At 37.6% G+C, this 17,847-nt stretch overlaps 2 protein-coding genes across 5 annotated transcripts in view; one reads left to right on the forward strand and one right to left on the reverse strand.

Moving 5' to 3' along the window:
- Window positions 1–224: 224 nt before the first annotated feature.
- zyg11l (zyg-11 family member, cell cycle regulator, like) lies at window positions 225–12,860 on the forward strand. 4 transcript variants are annotated; one of them, XM_043253654.1, is made up of 15 exons: window positions 225–517; window positions 1,292–1,469; window positions 2,569–3,338; window positions 5,295–5,435; window positions 6,347–6,523; window positions 6,659–6,723; window positions 6,814–6,913; window positions 7,139–7,189; window positions 7,991–8,152; window positions 9,169–9,216; window positions 10,260–10,463; window positions 10,546–10,598; window positions 12,140–12,237; window positions 12,354–12,503; window positions 12,763–12,860. In XM_043253654.1, exons 1-15 carry the CDS (start codon window positions 515–517, stop codon window positions 12,777–12,779), a joined length of 2,217 nt encoding a protein of 738 aa, XP_043109589.1. In that variant the 5' UTR covers window positions 225–514; the 3' UTR covers window positions 12,780–12,860. The 4 variants fall into 4 exon arrangements, with proteins under 4 accessions (XP_043109589.1, XP_043109599.1, XP_043109615.1 ...); XM_043253664.1 differs by having other exon boundaries at window positions 1,304–1,469; XM_043253680.1 differs by lacking the exon at window positions 1,292–1,469.
- A 772-nt stretch (window positions 12,861–13,632) lies between these two features.
- The window catches only part of LOC122324860 (leucine-rich repeat-containing protein 52), a 9,478-nt gene continuing 5,263 nt past the window's right edge, over window positions 13,633–17,847 (reverse strand). The window contains exon 2 of the mRNA XM_043219570.1: window positions 13,633–14,128. Coding sequence (XP_043075505.1) covers window positions 13,851–14,128 — 278 coding nt within the window. The 3' untranslated portion in view covers window positions 13,633–13,850. The remainder of the gene's footprint in view (window positions 14,129–17,847) is intronic.

Below are 17,847 nucleotides of genomic sequence, written 5' to 3' on the forward strand. Positions count from 1 at the left end.
CTCATAATGGTAGTGGAGGTGAATGCACTGCTGTTTTATTGTAACAAATCTAACAGTACTAAGTATTTTAAAGAAATTAGAGTGGTATATTTCGCTGAGGCGTCGCGTTTGTTATTAATTTGCTGTCGACTGTATTTATAAAGAGCGGTTTTGATGACGTTGCACAAGCGACCAATCAAAAGTCTGTCCCGAAGCCTTGAAGACACGCCCACCGCATTAAACCGTACGTCACCGAAGACACGCCCACCACGAGCGCTCAGCTGTCAAGATTGTTTCACGTTGCTCGTTATTTTTTTTAATGACAAACAAACAGAAAGCGGCAGTTGCGCTATGAGAAAAACTGAACTGTACGCAAACCCGACCGGCTGTATTCTCCTTCCAAGAATAGCTCTGCTTTAAGAGCTCAGCGTTAACGTTAGCCGCAGTAATAAGATTATTCCTGTAGACGAGAAAACAGGCCCGTATGCTTTAAACGAGCTAACTGAACGCTGTCAACTATTGCGTCACGTCTATAATGGTGAGTTACTTCACTTTCTGCTCACTAACAAACTACAGGGCTTGTAAGAGATGAGGACATCTAAATAGTACTTTACAGTGGGCAAGTTTGGTATCTGGCTGAAATGTAATAAAGAAAAGAAAAGTAATATGTTGAAGAGTTCAAAAGTGTTATGTGGGTAGTTCTTGTAGGTGAAAGGATTTTTTGCATGCATTTTTAATATATATATATATATATATATATATATATATATATGTGTGTATATATATATATATATATATATATATATATATATGTGTGTGTGTGTGTGTGTGTGTGTGTGTGTATATACTGTATGTATGTATTGCCCTTACCCTTGATTTCCAAGAAAAGTACAGTCACATTTGAGGAAAACTTTATTTGTTGTCTGTACGATATCAAACATAAGACACTTTTGAATAAAAACAAATAATTCCTAAATAACAGGCTAAATAACAATAATGAATAAAATAATTAATATTTTGTTTTATTAGGCTGAGAGTAAACATGTTTTTTTTTAATTAAAACATTTATTTATTAGTTAGTTTTTTTTATTATTTATTATTTATTATGGTATATTATCTTGGATTCAGTTGTTTTGTCAGCAGTTTGCACACATTTTGTTTTTATTTGTTGGACCCGCTCGTTCACAGGCCTCATTGATCTCAACTAATGCGCATGAGTTAAAAAAGAAATACAAATAAATACCAATTAGGTCAAAGATTTTCATAATAGCATCATCAGTATAATTGATGAGAAACAACATGATACGTCTAGTTTTTGTTTCAGGATGAAGAGAGTCCTTCCTCCCTGACTAACATTAGCTTGGCCTGGGTGTGTCACAACGTGGAAGTGCTTTGTGTCGCACAAGAGGACGGGTCTCTGCATTTCCACCATTGCCCTTTGTTTCCTCAAGAGCTGGCCGATCAGCTACTGCACAAGATGGCTGACGAGGGTACGATTGCTCGCTGTAACCCGTTTCGTTTCGTGCAAGATCTGTTACCTTATCGCCTGATGAGTGCCGGGCAATGATTTTGTTTTGTACGTAACAAAGCTGCGTGTACTGTGAACATTTATTGTGTGCATACATGCACAAACATTCGTGCGTGTATTTAATGTCACGCTAAATGTATGTGTGTGTATTTATAATTACAAAATACTACGGCTGTGGCAAACTGATGCAGGATTGATTCGTGGATCAATTCTTACGATTCTCTCAGCAGATGGCGCTTTAAAGGCCTGTTCGCACAAAAATCGATGACCGTAAAGATAACGATAAACATGCATTTCTAAAAATCGTTCTCAGTATGAATAAAAGTGCTGCATTTAAGTCATGCACACACAAAAAAATGTATCTTCCAGTCAATTTATTTAACTTTGCTACATTTAAATAAACTAATTTAATTGTCTAACTTTCAGCGATGTATCTAGACTAACTGGACTGACGATGTAGACTAACTTGCAACTTTCAAATTAGCGAAAAAATAAATTGATTGCAGCCACTGACCTTAAAAAAAGTACAGTCAGTAAATAATTTCTAATGTCACCTGGGCTCTGAATGCTTTTATGACGCGTGATTAATGTGAACGCAGCCCACTGTGATGTTCAAAACGAAATGTAGAATCAGCTCGAGAAAGAACGGCGATGCCTTTGGAAAATCTCAGAATAGATGCTGAATCCGTTCTTGATTCGTGATGCATCGATTTATTTTCCAGCGCTAATATAAACAGTACACACAAATATATTTTATAAACAAAGGGCCAGTTTTACCAGCGCAAACCATCTTTTGCAGTTAAAATAGTACTGTCAGGTTTAACCAAAGACGCATAGTGAAGAGTTAGCGCTGAAAAGGCCAAAACACAGTTATTTCGCTGGTCAGTATGTTAAAGTAAATGTAATTTGTGCGTAAAAAAATCATGTGTAAATTTCCACTCCTATCCCACGCTGTTTTGGAGTTGTGCTCTTGCGCTAATTTGCCTTGTTTAGTAAAACGGGCCCAAAAACGTGTATTTTGAGTGCAATTAAGCACTAGTTCTGATCTGTTTTTCTCTCAGGGGTCCTCAGTGACAGAACCGTAGGCATCTTCCAGAATCCAGAGCACTTGCGTTTGCGCCGCGCTTACATCCGGTCCTCGCAGATCTCGGCCGGAGCCTTCAGACTCTCGCTCTGCCCTCACAAGCTCCAAGAGCTGAACGCGTCACACATACAAAGCGACCTCACCATCTCAGATGTTCTCCATTGTCTTGCCTCCAACGAGCTCTGCAGACAGGGCCTCCAGACGCTGCTGATGGACGGCTTGCGTCTGTACGGGGAAGCAGGCGAGGAGACGCTGCAGGCCTCCTTCGGCGTGCTCCGGGGCTTGAAGAAGCTCTCTCTGGCCTGGACGGACCTGGATGACAGAGGTCTGGAGGATATCTGTGCCATGCCCGCGCTGGAGAGCTTGGATGTCTCTGGCACGAACGTCACGGATCTCACGCCGCTGTTGAACTGTCAGTCGCGGCTCGTGTCGCTGACTGCTCACGGCCTTCAGAAACTGGAGACGCCAGCCTCCAGCCTCTCGGTGCTCTCCAAGCTGCAGTCGCTGAGGCAGCTGGACATCTCCAACGACAGGCTGGTCATGGACGGAGAGCGCTTGGTGCAGCAGCTCCTGGAGCGGCCCGGGATCCTGCCGCAGCTCGTGTCTCTGGATGTGTCCGGCTGGAGAGGTGTGAGCGACGTTGCCGTTCAAGCCTTTGTGGAGGATCGGCCAGGGCTGAGGTTCATCGGTCTGCTGGGCACTGGAGCAGGAGGATCTGAGCTGCTGCGTGGAGATGGAAATCTGAAGGTAGGAGTGTCACGAAGTGACCGTTTAGTTTGCAAAGAGCTTGACTGACCAATCATAGCACTGAATCCGCCATCTTAAATTATACAGGAGACTAGATTAACTTCAGCGGCTTAAACTTTAAAAATAAAGCGTGCTTGAAAGCTGAAATGCTGCTAAATCTGTTAAATACTAAATCTGATTCGGGTTCTGTTTATCGATTCCGATGGCCAGTTTTGATTTTATTGTGGTTAAAAAAAATTAGGTCAAATATTTATATATCAAACATATTTCTTCTGTGCCTCTTTTTGCAAAACATTCAAATACCATGAACGAAAATCAACATCTACATCGAGATAAATTAAGAAGTTTTAAATGGTTGTTGTCCTCTCACAGTTCTGAAGAAAAAACATGCACAACATATAAACTAAAATGTAATTTATGATTCAATGACTCACTCAAGATTTACTTGTTTTATTAATGGATGAATCAGTGTTTTTGAATGAATCTATTGAATGAATGATTCCCCCACAAAAAGTGCACGCACAGAAATAGGTGGAATTAAATATTTACATTGCGTTTCCTGACTATAAGTATCTGATTCTTGAATTGGAATTGATTTTCGAATCCCAGCTATACTTTGGAGGCATCAAAGCACGTCTGTTTCCAAAATCTGCTTCACTTACTGTCTTCTTCTGATCAGATTTTGATAAGTCTTTGCCGCCTTTGATATCCCACAATCCTGTAAGTTCCATTTCGAGCCATGAAACCATGAATAGTGTATCTGAAAGTTGGGTTTGGTCGTAAGTTTCAGTCGAAATGTATATTTCTGACTAACGTTTTGCGTTTTGATGTTATTCAGCGTAATATTAATTAGGCTAAATATTAGGCACCAAAGCTAATTCTGTTTTTGTAGATCGTTAAACCATTACGCTGCCTCCAGAGCCTGTCTGAAATCATTCTCATGAGATGCCTGATAGGAAAGCAATTCAGCTGCCGACGCTTTGGGACGCAGCCATTGTGTGTATTGACAACTTTCCATGGTTGAAGTAAAATATCTCCATTCATGTTTGTTTGCCAATAATCCAACCGATGCATCAACATAATAAAGAGCCACATTTATTGTTTGATTTTTGAAAGCTGAGAACTTCTGTCTTGTCTGTCAGTTTCCTCTTTCCTCCGCAGTGTATTTCTGTTTTGTTTTCCAGTTAATATATCTAAACATCCTTATGGCAAGATTTATTTACTAGAGATGTACTGTTTTAAGAGAAATGTTTTAGTTGTAATCTCACTTCTCTCATGTAATTTTGCTTTTCAGATTGTATCTTCATTTAGGAATCTTTAGACATTTGCGCTGGAAAGCAGTTCAAAATAATGGAAGTGTGAATATGTTTAAATTAAAAAAAAAACATTGCTTACACAACGCACAGAGAATGTGTGTGTCTTAAATTCATGTTCACAAAACTTGCGTAAACCCTGATGTAATGTCTTTTGTCTTGTGTGTTCTGTGAGAGAGTAGCCTATCACGTCATTTGTTGTGTTTTTGTAATAAAATGAGGTGTAGTGCACAAAGATTTGGTGTTGTTGGTGCCAAAATGGGTAATGGTTTATACTATAAACTATAAATGGGTTTATAGTTTCTGTGTTATTTTTAAAACAAAAGAATTCCTAGTAAAATTAAAAGTGCACCTCAGGAAACATAAAATAAAACAAAAATGCAATTAATGACTAATCTAATATTCAGTGTCATGGTGTAGTAAATACTGACGGGAAAGCAGACTGGAAACACTGCGCTTTCAGATTAACAATACCTGGAAGCTGAATGTAAAAACTGGCAGAGCAGAATAAGCGAGAAACGTGAGCCGGGATTCTTGCCGATAGTCACTTGTTATCTTGCATAAAAATAAATGTTACTTTCATCCCACCGAGTCAGACTTTGGCAGGATGTGCAAATACGTACTAATCTGTAAACACATGCAGGTGGCGGGAGAGTCCAACTTAACCCAGCTGTGTGAGGGCTTGAGGAGATACAGCGACCGCCAGAGTTTCATCCGGGAGGTCCTCGCTCATCTCTACAGTCACACCAGTGACATGGAAGAACCTCGGCCACACATCTTAAAGGTACCAAAAAATGTTCTCTTACCTGATCTGTGTTTGTTAACTAAACATGAACAGGCTGCTCTGAAAGAATCATTGATGAATATGTGCGCCAGTTATAAAGAAAATGAAAGATGTACTTTAAAGCACATATGTTTTAGTATTTATGATGGTTTCAAATAATTTAGAATTTTTAACTCCATTTTCAAGAAATGTTTGCATTTATTTAAAAGAACTATAAAAGTTGTTTTGTTACATCTTGAATATATTATTAATTATTTTTAAAAAGTCCTTACAGATTTTTTTTTTTATATATCAGTTTGTGAATATCGTTATGTCGCACCGCATGACATTTTGAAACTTGAACTAACCTTGCCTTCGAGGTTATTGCAGAGTTACGTGATATTTCAGAAACTTTATTGATCTGCATACACACAGTCACGAGGGTTTGCAAGAATGTTCATTATAATATTTCTGCATATGGTTGCACCACATGACTGCATTCAACGGGAAATTATACACACCTATCATTGCATTCTCCTATTTTGATCCTGTTCAGTGCTTTGATACAATCTGAATATAAATAAAAAGTGATATAAATATAACAATATAAATAAAAGTGATTGATCGACTGATCGCATGACCTTTATATTAGTAAGGCAAAAATGTATATCTAAAATATAGTTCAAAAATGAATTGTCATTATAGAAGAGGTGTATTTGAAGTAAATCTATGTCTAAATCGAACAGAATTTTTATGTTTTAAATGAATGAATTCAGATATGGGACTGTAAGAGTTTTTAAAACGGACAAAGTTTAAATTACATCATATTTTTCCATATACAGTGCCTTAAAACTTCCCTGCATTGTAAAAGAGCTCAGCTCGTGCATGAATATGGTTTACATCGAGTGCTCACGTGTCTGTTCCTGTTTCAGCTGGTGTTGGCCGGGATGCGACACCACACTGATTCTCTGCACGTCCAGCTCGTGGCCTCTGCGTGTGTGTTTAACCTGACCGTACAGGAGCTGGTGCTGGGGATGCCCCTACGCCTGCTGGGAAATGTAGTTCAGCAGCTTCTTACAGCCATGAAGAACTTCCCAAACCACGAGCAGGTAGAACCATTACTGGGAACCATAACCATGAAAGAAACCGTTCTCCCCACCCAGATCTGTATGAGTTTCTTCTGTTGAGCACAAAAGAAGCTAGCCGCTGTTCCCCATTGACTAGTTTCATTTTATTGCTTTTAGCTGCAGAAGAATTGCCTGCTTACTCTTTGCAGTGATCATATCTTACAGGTCGTCCCGTTTGACAGGTCAATCCACACACATTTCCTCAGTGCATTTAGATATACTGTGCATCGCTGATGTGGCTCGACACCCTCTTGACCGCTGTTTCCCTACAGATATGAGGCTGCTAAGCTGATAATGATGTTACTGGGAAATCGTGAAGATCAGACGGTGCAGAGAATGGCGGTGGCTGTCGTCTCCATATTGGTGTCTAAGGTCAACACCTGCATTCTGTTCAGTGTCCAAAACCAGGACAAACTTTGACTGGTTTGTTGTAAACAACAGTGTTATTAAAAAATGAATTCATTATATATATATATATTGAGTGAGCGACGTATATGCAATTATGCAGACATATCATCATGGACTTTTAAGGTCTGCTTATATGAATAAAATCATCTTTGGGACGTTATTAAAATGCTGTCTCAAACTTCACTGCAGTTGAGCACAGAGAAGATCTCAGAGCTGGGTGCAGAGGCTTTCATAATGAAGGTAAAGGCTTTTTTACGCAAGTAGTTATATTTGCTGTTGCTTTTTTAAACATAGGGCTGTGTTACACAGCCTTTTCCGTTACTGATGAATGTTTTTTTTTTTAATGCATGTAAATCTCTCATTATGGTGTGTTATCATTATAATTATGCTATAAAATTGGTTGAAAGCATTATTTGTTTAGCATTTTGGCAATGTTTAGTCCAAAACTAAAGTGTTTGAGATCAGATAGATGGGATCTATGATCAATCAGTTCCAAACAAGAAATACAAAACAATGTTTATTGAAAGAAATGTAGCTCATAAAAAACAAGGAAATAAATAAATAGCGTAACGTGTGGGAAAAGTCAGTCCAGTTTAGTCCAATGCAATAATTTTAACTAGCTTTTAAAAAAGAAAATCTTCTCTGAGTCAAAGCGACCAAAACGCATGATTAAAGAGTAATCAAAATTGGATTTTTTTTTCTTAGATCAGAAGATATAAACATTTCACAGCCTTTATCGTAAGGTTAAATGAACCAAACGTATTGATGACTAGAAATAAAATTGTTCATTCAATGAAATATAGAATAAGAAAGTCCCTCAACCTGTTAATAGCAAATAGCAAGTCATCCCAGAATGAATTGCAATCTTTAGTTATTAAAAAAGGACATTTTTTTCAGCACAGGTTCTTCACATGGCCTTAGACTCTCACATGCATCATGTCCTCTCTGTTTCCTTTATCGCGTGCGTGAATGGCTAAACGATGAAGCTCGAGCGGATAGATGAATCACGATGGCTTTATTCCCCTCTGTGTGTGAGCGCAGCAGCTGCTGAGCATCGTCCAGCAGAAGGCCTCTCTGGGGGTAGTGGACTCCACTCTGAAGTTTGCGCTGAGCGCTCTGTGGAACCTGACGGACGAGACGCCCACCGCGTGTCGCCATTTCATCCAGTGCCAGGGACTAGAGCTCTACATGGAGCTGCTGGAGGTAGAACAAAAAGCAAAAAAGACAAATTTGAGAAAATTGCGTAGATGGACGGAGACTCTTATTAACGAACGAGATTTTTATCTTGAGGATATGTGTATAATATCAAACACACCTGTTATTTCGATTGACTAACTTTACAAGAAAAAAATTTTTTGTGGCACTTCTGTAGAATATTTCCAGACCTGAACCCCATTCCCCAAATACATTTGCTGCTATGCATTTTTTATATGCATGTAGCTATGCTCTAATTAGTGTCAGTGTAGCCAATTTCTATCATTAGTTAATAGCTAGTTAAATTCTAATTCTACAGAATGCATGATCGACCAATCACAGCAAATTAGCGTCACGGTTTGGAAAAACGAATCATTGAGTGAATTGTCGTGGAGTGGTTTAGCAAATAAGCTCAAAATATATGCATATTATAATTTATTACAATTTTTTTTTGCCAATTCAATAAAAAAGCTATATAACCTCTCAGCAGTTGCTGACAATTACTCATATTTATTTATTGTGCATACTTATGTGAGTGTCTTTATATAACATCGTGGCCATAATATAATGTAATAAGTGAATGCATGTGTACTGTAAATGTATTCTGTGCTGTAGGAGAAGATTCTTGCATTTAAGGGGAAGGTTCATTCATTCATTCATTATATTATCACCCTCACGTCATTCCAAACCAGTATGATTTTATATATTCTGTGAAGCACTAAGGAAGAAATTATGAATAAAACCATTTCGGTTACCACTGACTTCCATTATATGGAGAAAGAAATTCTGGTAACACTATTTTTTACGGTATGTACCTATTAGTTGCTTACCTTAAAGTATTAATAAGCAGCAAATTAGGAATTTACCAAAATTCTGATACATTTATTAAAACACCTTCCTTTTGTACTTCACAGACAACAGAGACTCAAACAGGTTTGGAATGGCATGAGGTCGAGTAAATCTTTAAAAAACTATCCCTTTATGGCTTCGTTAATCTTCTCGTTGCTCTCTCCTCTCCTCCACAGTCTTATTATTCTGAGACCTCCATTCAACAGAAGCTCCTGGGCCTTTTGGTAAATATATGTTATGTATTATGTTTAATTTTGTTTCATCTTATATGGTATAATTTAAGGAAGTAAACAGTGATGTATATATATATATATATATATATATATATATATATATATATATATATATATATATATATATATATATATATATATATATATATATATATATTTTTTATATATATATATATATATATATATATATATATATATTTATATTTATTTTTATTTTTATTTTTTTAATAAAACTTTAGACTAATTATTATACCATTTTCATTGTTCATGCATCCTAGTGCATTAACCTCTTAAGACCTGAAAAAAAGGTTTTTTTAATGTCTTTACATTGTTTAGGGCATAACATAATAATGTTGCTATGTTTTTTTTTTTTTATGATATTAGATCCATATGTTATGCTATGTTCTCGGTTGAGGACATCAGACAACTGATTTTTAAAATCACCAATACATTTTTAGTTTTCAAACTTTGTATAAAGATGATTCTCATTTGGTAAAATCCTAAAATGTATAGTAAACATGCATTTAGTCCCGATGTCCCTCATAGGAAATCAATAGCCTGTTTCGTAACGGAAAGTCGTATCTTGATTTGAAACCCTGTAACATTTTCCTGATTTATGACACACAATTTAATATTATATTAATATTATAACATGTCCATAAGAGTTTCACTACATTCATTTTAGACAGAGAGGGAGGGGTCATGATGAAACATCCAATCATTTGGTATCTCTGAAAAGCATCCAGACTTAAAACTGTGACATGCATAGTCTCAGAGAAATTCACTAAAATATAACGTACTCATGCGAGGATGCAGTGTCTTATAAGGTTAACTAAAAGTGATTAATTGAGCCTTATTTTGTCTTAAAGTGTTAGCAGGGGCAGTCTGACTCCTTGAAACCTTCACAAATGAAACTTCTTCGTGCCGTGGTTTATCTGTGTTGACGTTTAACACACTCTTCGTAACTGAACTGTGTGGGTTTTATTGTTATGCTCTGGAGGTCCACATGCTCCTCTCCTCTCTCCGTGCTCCAGAATAACGTGGCAGAGGTGGAGGAGCTGCGGCGGGAGCTGATGAATGAGGATCTGGTGGAGCACGTTCTCTCGCTCCTGATCAACCCGGCGGTGGAGGTGGACGTCAGTTACTTCGCTGGAGGGATCCTGGCTCATCTGGTCTCAGTCCGTGGGCCGCTGTGGAGTCTGGATGCTGAGCTGCAAAGCACAGTGCAGGAGAAATTGGTGTGTGTGTGTGTGTGTGTGTTCATATGCATGTGTTGTCTGTTTATGCATCTTAACTCTGTACTTGAATCCGACTCTGCAGCACTCCTTGGTCCTGTCATGGAGTTCTCCTGAGAATGCAATGGTTTCTTACCGGTGAGCGTCTCCATATATGCTTCATACTGATTACACTGTGCATTTATATAACAGCAATAACTCCTACAAAAAGACTGGACGCCCCTGTCATTCATTTTGTTTAAAAAATGCCTAGTTTTCAGTCTTAAAAATAAACGGATGGCAAATATTACGAACGGTTGTGTTGAATAAATAGAGAAATTAAAGTTTAATTCATCTTGCATTGTACATTTTTGGATTAACACTGAAGTTATTAAAACTGTGATGTTACAGAAATGGAAATAATAGGAATTATGTACAAACATTTTAATTAATCCGGCGAAAAACAAAAGCTTTGTAATCGTTCATAATGTTCGTATGTGTCTACAAAATTATTTTCTTCCTAGAAAAGCATATCTTTATATATCTTTAAGCTATGTCTTTAAATGTCAGGTTGTTTTCACCAAAATGACTCATGCAGTGGAAAAATAATTGACTTTTGACTTGTTTTACTGACACTTGTGATTGCTGTAATAAATGTCACGATGCACAGCCTTTGCGTTTAACTCACCCCGGCCAGATATTCAATAAAACTCATTTCAAGCTACTTTGATCAAAAGCATCATCATAAGTATAAAAATGTACATCATAAGCAATGCTGGGGTTAACGCAAAACCAGTAACGTGAGTGCAGAGGTGTTGAATACAGTCTAGTTCAAGATTAAATATGAAATAATTCATCAAAACATAAAAAATAATAAGTAAATGTTAATGCAAATACCTAATCCCATTTTATTATCCAATGTCTTTGCTGCTGACCTTTGATGATCCAGTTCAATCATACTAATAAGCAAAAAAGACTTTAGATAAACTAACAATTGTGCTTCACTGTTTTTAATTGCTCCTGTATTCTAATGTACAGATGTGAATTTATTTTTCCTTCAGCCTGAGGTTCGTTCATTACACTTTTTTGCTATGAATGGGATGTCTTATATTGAAAACAAACAATCGAGGAACACAAAAGTAAAAAAACTTTTATTTTATTGCTTTCAATAAAAAGGAATGATGTAATGCAATTAGTTACTTTTTTAGGGAGTAGCGCAATATTGTGCTGCGTTACTTTTAAAAGTGACTGTCCCCAACGCTGATTATAAGAAAATGCACTGCCAAGATCAAGGCATAGACTGTTCAGAGTGACTCTTCTTCATTTACTGACACCATCTGCTGGACTAGAGTGTGTACTGTAGTGCTGAATGCGCAGGAGAACACGCACGTCGCCATTTACATGTTATTTTCTAGTTATTGCTTCTGCAAAACACAACATTTTTAATTCATTGCAACTATACCTTTAAATACCAGGTTGTTTTTCACCAAAAAAAAATCATGCCGTTGCAAAATAATCATAAAACCAGTAGTTCTTCGTTGCCACCTTTCTAAGTGTCAAGTGAGTGAAGGTTGATTGAATCCTGTTTATTGTATTTAAATGAAAACAGCAGTATTGGAAGGGTCTTCTAACATCAAAACTCTCATAAGAACATGGAAAGGAGCTATTTATCTCGTTCTCTTTCTCTCTCTCTCTCTCAGGACGTTCCAGCCCTTCTATCCTTTGTTGCACGTGTCTCAGAGTCCTGGTGTTCAGCTCTGGGCTCTCTGGGCCATGCATTTTGTCTGCTGTCAGAACGGTAAGAAAAAAAGATTCTTTCGAGATCCCTGTTATGTGCGGTGCTGTTCTTCGGTGTTGATAATGGTGTAATTTAGTTTACAGTGTGATTGTAGTCATGTGTTTGTGTACTTGTAGCCCCTCAGTACTGTAACATGCTTCAGAGGGAAGGAGGAACAGACATACTGAGGGTCCTGAGCTCCCATCCAGACACGCACCGTGACGTGAAGTGTCTGACAGAAAACATCCTGAAGATCCTGGAGCTAAATCTTCATCCTGCAAACTCAGGTTTGAAATGAGATGCAAATTACTTGCTATGGTCATGTCTTGTAAATGTTGCTCAGTGCTCCTTGATAATAACTTAACGGTGCTTTTTTTGACTGTACTAAAGCATAAAAATACCACATGTTTGCAGATGTTTGAATTTCCATATTTGCATATAACCCTACAGCCAGTTATTCTAATTGAAAAATGCGTTCCGTGTCGGAATGTCTGTTTTTTGTGACTCCGCCCACAATGTTCTTGTTTGTTATATGTTTTTTTCTAGTGGAGGATTTTCACTGACATCACAGAGAAAAAAATGGATTCATAAAGGGATGTGCTTCTACGTGTCCTGTTAGAAATTTCAAAACATTTTAGATTCATTAAAAAAAAAAAAAAAAAAAAAAAAGTGAAATTGTGTTTTTTCAGTTTGTTATTTATAATTTGTGAAAAAAGTTATTTATTTGGAAACTGGTTTCGCTTTATCCGTTGGTCAGACAAACATTTGTTCTTCGAATTAAAAAAGAAAGAATTTCCTGATGAAGAATTACACCACCCATAATCTCAAAGACAGATCCACCAATCAGATAAATGGCTGTTACCATGGAAACTGGAATCGTGTCAAGACCCCTTCCTAGGCTGCATCCTTCAAAGGCTTCTTTCGAAGATCAAGGTGACTAAAACTGTCCCATTTCCAATGCATCCATCATTACCCAGGCCATGGAGGACGCAACTAATGTTTGCTTCTCAAGTTTGAATATGTAGTCCTTGTTGAGTATGACATGGAAACAATATGATATAAAATAATCACACAAGAGCCCGGTAATTGGTCTGTTGTCTACTAACTATGATCTTTTAACCTTTTGAAGAGTTGTTATAATCAGTCATTATTAGATGACTGAAATGTTTTTTGTCCAAAAAGTAGCATACGTTGGGAAAAAAAGCATTGGGATATGCATATGTTGGGCATTGGCTAATCATGGTTGCACCATCAAATGGCACTTTATACCTCTTGATAAATATATAAACGAAATTAATTAAACAATGCATATTTAAATAATTGCAATTTATTTACTTAAAAAGTTCCTCCACCCCAAAATGAAAATTTTGTCATTAATCACATTAATCCCAAATGTCGGCCCAAACCCATAAAAGCTTTATCTTCTGAACACAAACTCAAAGAGCTTGATCGACACACAAACTGCAACTTTCAGGTGTCATTTTATTTGTGAGCTCGACAGTCGCACGCACGGGATTGTGGGATAGGCACAGGATTCGTCTCGATCAGATCAGATGAAGGTACAGTATGGCAGTAGATGATGACTGGATTCAGACGGATACACCTTATTGTGCTGCTCAGGTATTCCCCTTACCTTACCCACACTGCCCTGCTTTAATGTCCTCGCTGATCAGCTCAGTGTTCGGTCTGTCGCTCCTCCGTCTGACGCAGCGCTGGCAGAGCACTATCACTGTACCGGCTGACCAGGCCAGCACTGTACCTACACCGAAGATGACCAAACCTATGGCCACAAAGAACAGGTAGTCCTGCTGAGCCAGGCCCGGATGGCACTGTCTTCTCAGCCAAAGGCCCAGCTCTGAGAGACGCTGCCCTCGTAAGTGTAGTGGACCGTTGCACACCGTCTGGCCCTCTTCTGCTCACATAAAACACAAGAAAGCTTCCTTTAACCCTGTAAACATTTGTATTGCTGGTAGGCTATTATCAGCTTTATAAAGCCTTAAGTCATAACCAGACAGCGACATTACAAGTACCGCATTAATATACATGAAAACAGTTCACATGTTTGATAAAATGAAGGTAACATTTTATATTGTGTCCCTAATATCTGTGTACGAGATGTGTAGTGTATGTAACTAGAGTTTAAGTACCCATTGGTACTGTAGTATTTATAGTATAACTACAAATGTAACACCCCTCAGAATGGTATGTGTAACAGGACACTGGTAACACTTTTTTTACTTCACTAAGTACTCCTGTAACACTACTTTTTGTAACATCAATATGTTTAAGAGTAATTGTAACAATTTCCCCCTGCAGGGGGTGGAGATGAGCAGGTTTTACGGGTAGGTAAAGTGGATCTGGAGATGGTGTAATACCAGTGTACTTACATGGTAACTCCTCAGGAAAGTGTAACATTCTGGACACCAACCACAGTTTATATGTAAAGCCTATTTAACTGGCCACTGCTATGCAACGTCAGAAATTTAATACATAGGCATTGTTTACTTAATATAAAGTGCAACACTTTCTTTACCAAAAAGTGTTGTTATCAATGTCCTGTTCCATTGAGGGTTGTTACATGTGTGTAGTTACACAAACGTTACAGCTGTAGATACTACTTACACTGTGGTTATATACTACATTCACATCTAGTTACTATGTGCACAGGTATTAGGGAAACTTAATAGAAAGTGGAATAAAATGACTTGAGCTGAAAAGCGTTTTTACTCACTGAAAAAAAAAAGTTGACAAGTTAGCTCAACCAGCAACAGACAGCCTCAAAGAGTTTATCTAATGAATAGAAGTCTAATTTTAAAAAGATCTGTCAGATCAACTAAAGGTTATATAGAAAGCCACTTTTACAATTCTCTTTCCTTTAGATTTATGTTTATTTGTAAAACCCATAAATTAACATAAACCCAGTAAAATGTAAAAAAAAATGATAGATAATGTTTTAATAATAAGTAGCGTAAAGCGTTTTCAATCCGCATTGCATGCTGGGAACTGGGAGAGGACTCATTCGGCTATGTTGTATCTAAGCAAAGTAAACAAAACCACTTTTGTTAGCGACATTTTTAGACTATTTTTGATCTCTATACTAAAAATAATTTGTTCAGGCTATTTTTTACAATTTGTTAGTAGAATTTTTTGAAGGTGTTTCTTAAGCTGCTGTCTAGACTTGAGCTTCATATCGCTGAATTGAATTAATTTCATAGCTAATGGACTTTACACAGATATCAAACTGAACTGGAGCTGAGAAATGACGCTGTTGTGTTTTTAGAGCTGCTTTACAGCAGAATTTGGATTTGCTTCATACCCGATGAAGTTTGCATCATACATTTCTGTTTATCACTACAAACCTGCTTCGCAAAAGTCTATTATATAAAGCACTGTGTAAATAACATATATGACAGACAGCATTAGCGCAGCATTCGATACTATCGATCACAACATTCTCTTGGATAGACTAGAAAACTATGTTTGCATTAGAGGAAGCGCCTTAGCATGGTTTAAATCATATCTATCTGACCGCTATCAGTTTGTGGCATTAAATGAGGAGGTATCATATCGATCAAAAGTGAAATATGGAGTTCCTCAAGGCTCAGTGCTAGGACCGTTACTTTTCAACCTTTACATGTTACCTCTGGGAGATATTATCAGGAGTCATTGTGTTAGCTTTCACTGCTATGCTGATGATACTCAGCTCTATATTTCAGCGCAGCCTGGTGATACACACCAAATTGAGAAACTAACAGAATGCATAGTCGATATAAAAAGTTGGATGATGAGTAACTTCTTAATGTTAAATTCTGAAAAAACAGAGGTGCTAATAATTGGACCTAAAAACCCCACATATAATAATCTAGAACACAGCCTATCACTTGATGGCTGCTCTGTTAATTCTTCATCATCAGTTAGGAACCTAGGTGTGCTGTTTGACCGCAATCTTTCCTTTGAAAATCATGTTTCTAGCATCTGTAAAACTGCGTTTTTCCATCTTAAAAATATATCTAAATTACGACCTATGCTTTCAACCTCTAATGCAGAAATATTAATTCATGCGTTTATGACCTCAAGGTTAGATTATTGCAATGCTTTATTGGGTGGTTGTTCTGCACGCTTAATAAACAAACTTCAGCTAGTCCAAAACGCAGCAGCCAGAGTCCTTACTAGAACTAGGAAGTATGATCATATTAGCCCGGTTCTGTCAACACTGCACTGGCTCCCTATCAAACATCGAATAGATTTTAAAATCTTATTAATTACCTATAAAGCCCTGAATGGTTTAGCTCCTCAATACTTGAGCGAGCTCTTATCATAGTCCCGCACGTCCGCTGCGTTCTCAAAACTCTGGCCATTTGATAATACCTAGAATATCAAAATCAACTGCGGGCGGCAGATCATTTTCCCATCTAGCACCTAAACTCTGGAACCATCTCCCTAACTCTGTTCGGGAAGCAGACACACTCTGCCAGTTTAAATCTAGATTAAAGACACATCTTTTTAACTTAGCCTACACATAACACACCAACACGCCTTTTATTATTCAAATCCGTTAAAGGATTTTTAGGCTGCATTACTTAGATTTGCTGGAACCGGGAACACTACTCCTAAAATATGATGTACGTGTGACATCGTAAAAAGAATGGCATCTACGCTAATATTAGTCCTGTCTCTTTCTCAATCTGTTTTCAGTTTGTATCCAGACTAGATGGTGGATCAGCACCCAGAGATTATGTTCATCAGAGACCAGAACACCTAGATGCGCCCCGTGGACCAATCACCAGATCCTGATGCACACACGCTCACGCACACGCACACACACACACACACACATACATACACACACACACTAAGTCATATACACTACCTGACACAGCTGCGTTTAAAATTGAACTGGAAGTTAAGAGCTGGGCGTCCGGTCAGAGGAGAACTGACCCCAACTGAGTCTGGTTTCTCCCAAGGTTTTTTTTTCTCCATTCTGTATGCATGGGGTTTTGTTTCCTTGCCGCTGTCGCCTCTGGCTTACTTGGTTGGGGACACTTAACTTCTAGTGACTATCGTTGAATTGACTACAGAGACCGTCTCTGCATTTAATAAGAAATTGTTCACTCTCGTCATTATACATCCCTGTCATTATACTGTACAGTGCTTTGATGCAACCTGTGTTGTTAAAAGCGCTATATAAATAAAAATGATTGATTGAAATGATTGACAGCATATATGGTTAATAGGCATAGATAGTCATGTATAAAATAGTGTGAAATATAGGGAAAGGCTATAGGTAAGTATTAGTAAAGGGTTTTTACACCCCCATGTGTAAATATTATTTTGAATATCTTTAATAAATATATGCATAAAGATCTGGTTTAAAATTATTAAAGCATACATTAATTCTGTCAATTAGTACTTAAAGGAATAGTTCACCCAAAAATGCAAATTCCAGGTTGTTTTGGGTCACCATTGACTTCCATGGTAGGAAAACCAAATACTATGGCGGTCAATGGTGACCCAAAACAGCTCGGTTCTTCAAAATATCTTTCTTTGTGTTCAGCAGAACAAAGTAATTCATACGGGTCTGGAATCACTCGAGGTGGAGTAAATAATGACCGAATTTTACATTTTGGGGCG

This window comes from Puntigrus tetrazona, chromosome 2 (assembly GCF_018831695.1).
Source record: "Puntigrus tetrazona isolate hp1 chromosome 2, ASM1883169v1, whole genome shotgun sequence".
Taxonomy (NCBI): domain Eukaryota; kingdom Metazoa; phylum Chordata; class Actinopteri; order Cypriniformes; family Cyprinidae; genus Puntigrus; species Puntigrus tetrazona.